General features: G+C 41.3%; 1 protein-coding gene across 2 annotated transcripts in view; it reads right to left on the reverse strand.

Annotated features, from left to right (window-relative positions):
• Positions 1-12393, reverse strand: part of LOC126335356 (EF-hand domain-containing family member C2-like) — a 245877-nt gene that overhangs the window by 22884 nt on the left and 210600 nt on the right. For both annotated transcript variants that reach the window (XM_049998543.1, XM_049998544.1), the window contains exon 11: positions 5767-5880. In XM_049998543.1, the coding sequence (XP_049854500.1) occupies positions 5767-5880 (114 nt within the window). The remainder of the gene's footprint in view (positions 1-5766; positions 5881-12393) is intronic.

The raw sequence follows: 12393 nt of genomic DNA on the forward strand, positions 1-12393 counted from the left end.
GACACTGTCCATTCCGTTCAACTGCTCTTCCAAGTCCTTTGCCGTCTCTGACAGAATTACAATGTCATCGGCGAACCTCAAAGTTTAGTCTCTTCTTGTCTAAACTATTTATCGTCCACATTTCACTTCCATACATGGCTACTCTCCATACAAATACTTTCAGAAAAGACTTCCTGGCACTTAGATCTATACTCTATGTTAAAAAATTTCTCTTCTTCAGAAACGCTTTCCTTGTCATTGCCAGTCTACATTTTATATCCTCTCTACTTTTGCTCCCCAAATAGCAAACCTCATTTACTACTTTAAGCGTCTCATTTCCTAATCTAATACCCTCAGCATCACCCGATTTAATTCGACTACATTCCATTACCTTCGTTTTGCTTTTGTTGATGTTCATCTGATATCCTCCTTTCAAGACACTGTCCATTCCGTTCAGCTGCTCTTCCAGGTCCTTTGCTGTCTCTGTCAGAATTACAATCAAAGTTTTAATTTCTTCTCCGTGGATTTTAATTCCTACTCTGAATTTTTCTTTTGTTTCCTTTACTGCTTGCTCCATGTACAAATTGAATAACATCGGGGAGAGGCTACAATCCTGCCTCACTCCCTCCCCAACCATTGCTTCCCTTTCATGCCCCTCGACTCTTATAACTGTCATTTGGTTTCTGTACAAATTGTAAATGGCCTTTCGCTCCCTGTATTTTACTCCTGCCACATTCAGAATTTGAAAGAGAGTATTCCAGTCAACATTGTCAACGGTTATATCGTCAGAATCCTGAACTGTGTGCAGGGCCCAGCTTATAATGCTCTAAACGTTCTCAACTGGGTAGAGATCCGGCGACCTTGCTTGCCAAGGTACGGTTTGGCAAGCGTGAAGAGAAGTATTAGAAACTATTGCTGTGTGTGGGCAGGCATTATCTTGCTGAAATATGGGGCCAGGATGGCTCGCCGTGAAGGGGAACGAAATGGGGGATAGAATTGTTTTAAGGGAGCAATGAATGACAACCAAAGGGGTCCTACTATGAAAGGAAATGGTACACCAGAACATCACTCATCTTCGGCCTGGAATCTCATGACACGAGTAGAAATGTCTTTCGTTATGAGCGCCGATGACCACGAAGACGAGATGTCTCAGACAGAGGTGAGATACAAGCCCACTACACGGCCCAACAGTCATGAGTGATAGGCGGGGGTGCAAGTTCATTTCACAGCAGGACCCCTTCAATGGCCATCTGCTGCGCCCTTACAGTACTATATTCCACGCCCCGTTTTGTTGCCCTTCATGGCAACCCATCCTAGGCTCACATTTCAGTAAGATAACGCTCATCCAATAGTTTCTACTACTTGTCTTCGCGCTTGGCAAATTCTACCTTGGCCAGCAAGATTGCCGAATCTCTCCTCAACTGAGGACGTTTGAAGCATTATGGGCAGGGCCTCCAAACAGCCCGGGATTTTGCCGATCTAATGTGCCAACTGGGCTGTATTTGGCATAATATCGCTCAGCATCACATCCAGGAACGCTGTCAATGTTTGCCAAGTCGAATAACTGCATGCGTAAGGTCCAGAGTTGGACCGAAGCGTTATTGACTTGCTCAGTTTGTGAGGCTCTTTCTCTTGAATAAAGCATCCTATTTTTTCTGAAATTGTAATCATTTGTCTGTAAATGCACACGTCTTCTACCGACTTCCGTCCCATTCGGATAATTCGTTTGTGGTTCAAATGGTTGAAATGGCTCTGAGCACTATGGGACTCAACTTCTGAGGTCATTAGTCCCCTAGAACTTAGAACTAGTTAAACCTAACTAACCTAAGGACATCACTCACATCCATGGCCGAGGCAGGATCCGAACCTGCGACCGTAGCGGTCTCGCGGTTCCAGACTGCAGCGCCTAGAACCACACGGCCACTTCCGCCGGCTCGTTTCTGGTGTGTCGCTTTTGTTTTGTCTAGAGTGTATTCACAGTTAGTTGGGTAAACCAACGAATTTTAGAGAAAGGAAAAAAAAATTGGTTGTGGTGACAAATTAATCTGAAGATTTATCCGAGGTATACACCAAGTGGGAAGATGGCAATTTGATTGTGAGTTGGCGAACCCAACGAATGTGAAACAGCATACACCTAGTTATAGTGACAGAATGATGTGTAGCTTCGCCCGAGGTTTGATTAGGTTTGGTTGTGAGTTGGAGAGGCCAACAAATGTGATACAAAAAAAAAAAGAAAAAAAAAACCGTAGTTTTGGTGACAGACTGATCTGCAGCTTATCTCGTTTGAAAAAAAAATGGCCAATGTCATCACGCTATAATCGCCATATTGTTTATGACATTTGTTGCATGTTTCCTAGGCCACTAGCTCAAAGCCAACGACTCATGTCGAATATTCCTCTATATCTGATTGAGGTTATGGTGTCAAACTGTGTTTTGTACCACAAATTCCGTACTCACCGTCTTACTTCTCGCTAAATGATCATTTAAGAGTAAACTATACACTTCTCTATAACAAGCAACACTATTCGCCAAGACAACTATTCAATCTACATCTATATCTACATACATACTCCGCAATCCACCATACGGTGCGTGACGGAGGTACCTCGTACCACAACTAGCATCTTCTCTCCCTGTTTCACTCCCAAACAGAAAGAGGGAAAAATGACTGCCTATATGCCTATGTACGAGCCCTAATCTCCCTTATCTTATCTTTGTGGTCTTTTCGCGAAATGTAAGTTGGGCAGTAAAATTGTACTGCAGTCAGCCACAAATTCTGGTTGCCTAAATTTCCTCAGTAGCGATTCACGAAAAGAACGTCTCCTTTCCTCCAGAGACTTCCACCGGAGTTCCTGAAGCATTTCCGTAACACTCGCGTGATGATCAAACCTCCAGTAACAAATCTAGCAGCCCGCCTCTGAATTGCTTCTATGTCCTCCCTCAATCTGACCTGACAGGGATCCCAAACGCTCGAGCAGTACTCAAGAATAGGTCGTATTAGTGTTTTATAAGCGGTCTCCTTTACAGATGAACCATATCTTCCCGAAATTCTACCAATGAACCGAAGACGACTAACCGCCTTCTCCACAACTGCCATTACATGCTTGTCTCACTTCATATCGCTCTGCAATGTTACGCTGAAATATTTAATCGACGTGACTGTGTCAAGTGCTACACTACTAATGGAGTATTCAAACATTGCGGGATTTTTTTCCCTATTCATCTGCATTAGTTTACAATTTGATTGTGAGTTACTGTTACAAATTACAATATAGTTTTCGGTAAATCTTGACAATACGTGAATGTACCTGAGGCAGAAGCCACTAATGTATTGAAAATATGGACCAAGTTTTATTTCCTTACCTTATTTCACAAAGATAGCTACAGCGACAAAATACACTACTCCATTAATCATTTGCTACAAATTACTCCAGAAATATTTCACATGTAAACATTGTCCTTCCGTAATGTCTGCCACAGCGCGCACAGAACACCGAACATAAAAGGTTCAACGTCAGACCGCACACAGGCTCATCCAAAACGAAGCACCTGTTGGCTCTAGCTCCCCTGCAATGCTACTTGTTATTCTTTTTTCGGGGCGAGTTGTCCCTAACGATAAGTACACTTTCAAGACACTAACAGCAGTCTCTTGGTGTGCCTTTTCCTTGTCGAGGAACGTTCCAGAGCTGAAATCCAGTTAACGAGGGGAAAAAAAGTAAGCAGGACTCGCCGTCTAATTCCGTACGAACTTAATTGTTGTTGTTGTTGTTGTTGTTGTTGTTGTGGTCTTCAGTCATGAGACTGGTTTGATGCAGCTCTTCATGCAACTCTATCCTGTGCAAGCTTCTTCATCTCCCAGTACCTTTTTGCAGTTTCTTCAGTTTTACTCTACAGTTCATAACCAATAGATTGTGGCCAGAGTCCACATCTGCCCCTGGAAATGTCTTACAATGTAAAATCTGGTTCCGAAATCTCTGTGTTAGCACTATATGATCTATCTGAAGCCTTTTAGTATCTCCAGGGTTCTTCCATGTATGTTGTTGTTGTTGGTGTTGTGGTCTTCAGTCCTGAGACTGGTTTGATACAGCTCTCCATGCTACTCTATCCTGTGCAAGCTTCTTCATCTCCCAGTACCTACTGCAACCTACATCCTTCTGAATCTGCTTAGTGTACTCATCTCTCGGTCTCCCTCTACGATTTTTACCCTCCACACTGCCCTCCAATGCTAAATTTGTGATCCCTTGATGCCTCAAAACATGTCCTACCAACCGATCCCTTCTTCTAGTCAAGTTGTGCCACAAACTTCTCTTCTCCCCAATCCTATTCAATACCTCCTCATTAGTTACGTGATCTGTCCACCTTATCTTCAGTATTCTTCTGTAGCACCACATTTCGAAAGCTTCTATTCTCTTCTTGTCCAAACTAGTTATCGTCCATGTTTCACTTCCATACATGGCTACACTCCAAACAAATACTTTCAGAAACGACTTAATGATACATAAATCTATATTCGATGTTAACAAATTTCTCTTCTTCAGAAACGCTTTCCTTGCCATTGCCAGTCTACATTTTATATCCTCTCTACTTCGACCATCATCAGTTATTTTACTTCCTAAATAGCAAAACTCCTTCACTACTTTAAGTGTCTCATTTCCTAATCTAATTCCCTCAGCATCACCCGATTTAATTGGACTACATTCCATTATCCTCGTTTTGCTTTTGTTAATGTTCATATTATATCCTCCTTTCAAGACACTGTCCATTCCGTTCAACTGCTCTTCCAAGTCCTTTGCCGTCTCTGACAGAATTACAATGTCATCGGCGAACCTCAAAGTTTTTACTTCGTCTCCATGAATTTTAATACCTACTCCGAATTTTTCTTTTGTTTCCTTTACTGCTTGCTCAATATACAGATTGAATAACATCGGGGAGAGGCTACAACCCTGTCTCACTCCTTTCCCAACCACTGCTTCCCTTTCATGCCCCTCGACTCTTATGACTGCCATCTGGTTTCTGTACAAATTGTAAATAGCCTTTCGCTCCCTGTATTTTACACCTGCCACCTTTAGAATTTGAAAAAGAGTATTCCAGTCAACATTGTCAAAAGCTTTCTCTAAGTCTACAAATGCTAGAAACGTAGGTTTGCCTTTTCTTAATCTTTCTTCTAAGATAAGTCGTAAGGTCAGTATTGCCAACTTAATTATGTATGTAGATATTTCATCTATGGGTTTTGATGAGTGAGTTGGCTAGAATCATAATATGTGAGATAAATGTCCATATCTTCTGAATGTACTGAGTTATAAGCTTAAATTTTTTATTCCGCCAATACACTGCAGAGCTTTGACAGAAATTTCAACTAGTTCCCTCTATCCAATCCTGAAAAAAGGGGTCTTAACAGATGCACAGTCGGACAGATAATTAGGTTATTCTGTTTTTACCGACTGAGGTACGGAACTAAAAAAAAAGTACATTAGGTCTCAATAAATATAAGTAATGGTAAATATGGTGGTTCATGTTTCAAAGATAGCATAATAACTTCTCTAAAGTGCAGAATGATTCCTTGTTGGACGGAATAGCTCAAAGTCTGTTTTACAACACAAAGAAAATAAAAAACGAGGATAATCTGGACAGATACGGAACTTGATATTCTTATTCATCATACGACGAACAGTATGCACGCCATTCTGTGAGGAAAATAACATTCGCAGCAACAGGAGTCACATGTAATTTTCCGTCTGTCGGAAAGTTAAGAACATACTGAGCGTAGTAACAAGCAGATGAGCTTACCTTAATTGATCTTTTGATATTTTTTCTCGTTTACATCGCACGCCGTAATGACGCGCCAGAGTTATTATTTCATGTTCTTTGATGGTATCACCCAGTACTTCCTTAATAGCGCTTCTGTTGAAAAAGAAATATAAAAAGTTAAGACCTTACTAAAAACTACAAGCATACAAATATTTATGTTAAAAATTATTTTAACTCACGTGAGATTATAGAACAGATGCTCTAAAAATAGATCATAGGAAATATTTCATAGTATCACCTGACTGAGACAGTGTGTCAGAGTTCCTATATGTGTTAATTAAGAAGTTTCAGAAATTTCCATTTATACGATACTAACAACGGAACCGTACGAACTTCCCCTCACCAATTTGATTCATATTGATAGGATGTGTAGGGCGTGACTAAGGACTTTCAACATATGCAATGAGGAAGAGCCAACTCTCAAACATTTTCGAGAAAATCAAGTTTGAAAACGTTGCTAGTGTTTTAAAGAGTTCTCAGCTGACCGAGTTAGCGCTTAGTTTCAGAAGTGCAAGGTCTTTGGATCAAATCTACCTACCGACACTTCGTTTTTTTCCATTCGCACGTAATTCTAGAAACAGATTTATTATGACCAAGCAAATGATCAATACGTCGTAAGGAGATTCGAAAGAAAGGACACCCAAATTTCCACTCAAATAAGTGTTATTATTTTATTCATATTATTTTACCTACATTTGTGACAAGTATAATGTGTAACCTATGGAGCACTGCACGAATCATGATGATAATGATCTCAGAAACATAAAAAACAATTATTGCAACATACAGCACTTGTAATGCATGCCGAATTATTGCATGTGTATGGTTTTTTTTCAGTGTGTCTATTGAAAAACGGACTTGGTTTACATTCACAAACTTTTCTCAACGAACGCCGAATTTTTGCATCTGTATGGTTTTTTTCAGAGTGTAGTGTCCCTGGCGCCACTGTAGTGTACTCGTCGCCACTGAAGAGTCTTGTACCAAGGACGCAAGGAAGAGGATGTTATTATTTCAGGCCAGTATCCTCCTTCTAAAACACAAATGCACATGTGGATCAATATGGTTTTTTATTTACAGGAACTGGCGATTGTACTTAACTGGAATAGAGTCCATGTGTTGTGGTACAAGCTCGTCAGCAATAATCCTCTTGCAGACAATCTCGATAATCTTACTATAATCTGATGGTATTTACTGTTGTAGCCAGTGATGTGAACTGACAGATGACAACTGGGGTGCGAGTTAGTGACTGAGGGACTAGTGACTAAGCTCCTCTGGTCAGTGGCGGCGGCCTGAATACTTGCTGTTAAGAGGACGTTGGCTGCTTGTGAGACACTCTCTGTGACCTGTCTTGTGATAGTCGAACTTGTACGTGCGCCTACTATCGATTTCGTGCTACATCTTTGCCAACTGGTGTGCTGGCGACAGCTTACATCAGTACACAGAGGGTCTAATGAAAAGCAGACTTGGTTTACATTAATAAACGATTGTCGTCGGTCATCACACAATTTCATGGTTTATCCCGCGCATCTGTTAACTGAGTACGTGGGAATGAAAAAAAAAGTACCGGCAGCGACATTCGATCCACCGACCTTATTCTTACGAAACGAAATGCTTACTCGTGGGGCTACAGACCCCACGAATCCTAGCGAATGTGTGATACATACAGGATGGTTCTTATTAACTTTTAAAGACCCTCGAAGCCACGTAGATGACGTTGAGACAATTAATTTAATATAAGACACATGGGGTCGCAATTGTCGGGAAATACACCGAAAACGGATAAGAGGATAAGAAATGTGATGTCACCAGATGACGTACCTCGCCGCACATGAAGCGGTTGCGCATGGGTGTGAAGGGATGATTGAGTGATGCAATACTTGTATTCAAGCAAACGATACAATTTTCGAACACCTGGTTTAAATGTAGCCTTTTGTAAACATAAAGGCTACAATATTATTATCCTCGCTGTAACCAAGTAAAGTCTGTTCTTATTTTGTGTTTTTTTTCTTTTGTTCTTTCCCTTTTCGTTTACAGACGCTATTTAGTAAGGAAAAGGAGGTCGCTTATTGGTAACAACGAAATTTGGAAGCTAATACTCATTTACCTGTGATGCAAAATTGTAGGTAATGTACTTTGCAATAAACCAGAGAAGGTCGTGAGACATCTAAATAAGATAGTAAATCCTACTTCTAAACACATAAGTGTTTAACATAACGAAAAATAGGACAACCTGCCAGGCGCAAGACTCGAAAGTAGTAAGGTAAGGGTGCTAAGAGCGCATTTTGCTAGTTTGGAGTGCATGCATCAGGGGCAAACATACATTCTGGGCCACACCTATTGTTCTCTTTTGATTGACAGATCCTTAACATATTGTTCTGCTAAGTGAATTATGACTAATCTGTCCTTCTAAGAAACCCCTCCCCCCCATCCTCCCCTTCCACTCCTCCCCCCTCCCCCTCCTCCTCCCTGCACCCCTCTGAGAATTACCCTCACTGACAGAAGCACACTTGATATCAAATTAAGTGACTAATTAATTATATTGATCAATTACATAACTCCTCCCTTTCTGGGAAACACCCAGCCCATCCCCATCAATTACTCACCTAGAAATTGGCGGCAAAAAGGCTCAGCTCATTAGCCATTTGCTAGGAAATCGATTACAGGTATGGAGTATTGTTTAAACAAATTCTAGTAGACTAGGCAATTTGTGGAATGTTGTTTATTTAAACAATTTATGGGAAACAAGGCAGTGTTTGAAATATAGTTTATTTATTTAGATAAAGAATTTGTCAGGAAATTGTCTGCAGTGTATGGAATACTGTTTATTCAAACAGTTTGTGGATGAGTAGGCAGTAAGGAATATTTAAGCAATTGTGTTGCTCTTTTTTTCTGATCGCACATGGAAACGCAGAGTGGGCTTACTATATACAAGTTGCTGCAGTCAGGGATGTTGAGGCACTTATTTTTTATTTTCCCCACTTTTCGAAGCTCACTATAAGTTATATTTAATATGTTTTGTTCTGGACACGTATAAATAAATAAATAAATACTGGTATCTAAGCATAGACATGAAAATCAGAAGCATTACATATTTAAAAAATCATGGCATGTTTCGAAAGCCACAACAGAAGGCGAAACAAAGAAAAAAGAACAGAATTCCAAATGCTGTCCTGCAGAGGAGAAAAATGGAAATTTCGGTGAATTTTAGATGTCCCACATATATGCTGGTCTGGAGATGCTCTAAAGCCACAATGGCAGTTGGCGGGGAGGGGAGGACAGCATTCTACCTGTCTCTGACGTCACTAAACTTCCTGTAGATGCATCATTGCTCTGCCCCCATCTTGTCGAAGCAGTCTCTGGAGACTCCTATGCCCTCCCACAAAGGATGTCTTGTGACTCTCTGACATCATGGAAGTTCCTGAGATTGTAGCATTCTAATTGGTTCTTACCGAATACACCTACCAAATTGCTGCTGCTGGTGTGGAAGTACTTTCTGCAGACACAAAAATTATGAGAATTTCAGCGCCAAACTATTTTGTACAGCTGAATAAACATACAGCAGACATATTGCACTGAAAAATAAACCCTGAGAAAATGGTCTACAGATCATGAATGGAATGATGTGCAGTATAGTAGCCACTGTTTGGGGTCCCTCGCGTGTCTACCGTCAGGGCCCTACCACGAAGATAAAAACCGCTCAATGTGCTAATTAAGGATCACGTTTCTAAAGATCATCGACCACGGACCGCATATCGGCCTCCTTTGATCTCATGCCCCCCCCCCCCCCCCCCAAAGAAAACATTAAGTGACGGCATTGTGTTGATCGGGAAATTCCAGACTTGCTTCTTGTCTCTGTCTCTGTCTCTCTCAAGAGGCCACTCTCTGTTTGTGTGCCTGAACCGACATCTCGAAACATGCATTCTCCTCAGAATAGTGTGATCCTGTTGTCTAATGCTGGAGACAAAGGAGAGCTGACTCAATGATATCAAAAATAGTTAAATAATCCATTTGCACTACTCTATCAAATTAATTGTTTACCAATTTACAGAAGTCAAATAGATCGCTTAAAACATTCACCTCCACCTTACAATGATCCTTCTTCGTAGTAAAAAATATTTTCGGCGTTTGAGTATCACACAAAAACATTATGTAACTCAAGCAATGAAATTTTCGCCACAAATAGCACGTAGAACTAAATATATCCGAGGTCATGTATGCACCAACATCTGAGAAAGCAAACACCCTCCTCCTCCACAACGTTCCCTCTAAATATCAGGCGAACAAAATCCAGCTGATCACATAAAGTCGCGATCGTGAAGAGTGTGCCGTCCACCGACTGCCTGGAGCGGTGGTCGCGCCATCTGCCACCAGCAGGGCATCGCATCGTCTCGCGAGCACAGTCGAGGAGAGAGCCTCACAAATATCGGGTATGACAGTAGCAGCACGCCCATACCACAACATCCACGCACCCGCTGTACCGAACGCTCAGGGATTGGAGAGAGACTGTCTCCAAGCAGTTAGTTCGTCAATTTAGATGGATGGAATAATCGTCCAGCGCAAACACTCGTCATTTTGAATCTTCTCACGCAACACACACGTCTACTTCTATCGCCGCTCATGCAGCACACTGGTAACTTCACTAGCCCCTGCTGCCACAGGCAAGAGTAGACAGGTCAGCTCATTCTTTGTGCCCAACTGCCCGTCACAGGCTGAGCTAATCTGTTACTTCTGGTCGCCGACTCCTCATGACCTCCCATGCCGCCAGCCGCGATACACTGCAAAACATACAGCTGGACATTGAATATATACAGTAGTTCTAACCAATTCTACCCTGTCGAAGACTCCAATTTAAAAACATCCACTTTATTCAACCCAAGACAGCGATGTTGTTGACTATACACCTCGAAATTCTCATGCAAAATGTGGATTTCTCCCTTTAATACAAGTTATTTTCGAAGACAGAAGAAACTGGGGTGTGCACGCATTTTCACATCGCTAAAGAATCGTTACTCTTTGCAAACATCCTGTAGCAATGTGACATAGGCTACATTTCCTCTAAGTATTTTCTCATCAGGTAGAAAGAAATCTGTCCTAATCAGCTTAATATCTGTTACGTCATGTATCGCAGGACTACAATATTAAACTCATTTTTGGCTCATGACTGAGTGCTAAGACCTTTGTCACAGGATGCCTCCTCACTTATGACCTCCCTTGATGTATACAAACGCTTGACCGCATATGAAGTCTCTTAAGGTAACAGCACAGAGAAGTTGTAAATATCAAGTTTATACTACATATCACTTCATAAATTCGGTAATATATCTGATTTTATTATGGTGGTCATCTCACCCTGTGTAGGTGAGACTCTGAAATTTTGTTGAAAGATATCATCACAATAAAAAAGGCCTTATTACCACTCCAACTCAAGAATCATATCTGTGGTACCCCATCGCTTGTACCTGCAGGTGGCACATCATTAATATCAAATTGATATGCCAATAAATTAAACTGATCATGAGAGCCACCACTTTGCATGGCGACTAATTTTTTTTTCAGCAGTTGGTTCACAATCATACGGTGTCAGCTAACAAATACTGTATGCTTTTAACAACATTTTACTGTATGTCTATAGAGGTAATAGTGATACATGAAAGATATGACAGAGAAATGGAGTGCTTCACGTACATGTTCGTTCATCTAGAGGACGTTTTGAAATGGGTTTTCCGTTGCTGAACAGGATTCATCACACACGCATTGGTACCGCTCTGCTGACAGTGGTTTGGGTGTTTGGTTTGTTTGTGGGGGATTGAAGGGACCAGAATACAAAGGTCATCGGTCCCATTGGTGTGGGGATGTTTACTGTTAACAATTACAGGTAGAAAGCGCTAAGCCACACACAGAACACGCAATTGTATACAAGTCGATCGCAAGTTTTAGCACACAACTGATGCACCCCGAGGAACAGAAGAAAAATGGTTAAATGCATGATAAATAACCTGCAGCAACATCTCCTAGATTGCATCACAATCTACCAGTAAATCATGCCCTGTTACAACCCCTCTCAGCCGATCACTCCATCTACTTTCTATCATCCTTTAATGCAGTTCCATGTCTATTGAGTTAATAGTGATACATGCAAGCTGACTGCTGTCTTTGATGCTTTCCTGGAAAAAGAGAACGATCTGCCTCTAAGTTGAGATGTATTTACATTAAAGGATGATAGAAAGTAAATGAAGTGATTCGCTGCGAGAGGTTTTAATGAGGTATGACTTAATGAGAGACTGGTGATGCATTGTGAAAACAGGGAGATGCTGCTACAGGTCGTTTATTGCCCCCCCCCCCCCCACCGCCCCCGCCAGTCAGCCCGCACGCTATTTGTTCGTTTCTTTCGTCAGTAGACTCAACTGAATCTAGTTATCGAATATTTTAGACTTTATGACTGGCAAATAGATAGCTAACTCATACCATTCTCATACTTTCTAACTGGCACACAGATAGCTAACACATACCACAAGAGAAAAGACACGGTCATTCTCGTGATCTCTATACGTCATTCTGTCTGGCATTTGTTCAAGAAAAGTCGCGAATCTTCTACTGTTTTCTTGT

Source organism: Schistocerca gregaria, chromosome 2 (genome assembly GCF_023897955.1).
Source record: "Schistocerca gregaria isolate iqSchGreg1 chromosome 2, iqSchGreg1.2, whole genome shotgun sequence".
Lineage (NCBI taxonomy): Eukaryota > Metazoa > Arthropoda > Insecta > Orthoptera > Acrididae > Schistocerca > Schistocerca gregaria.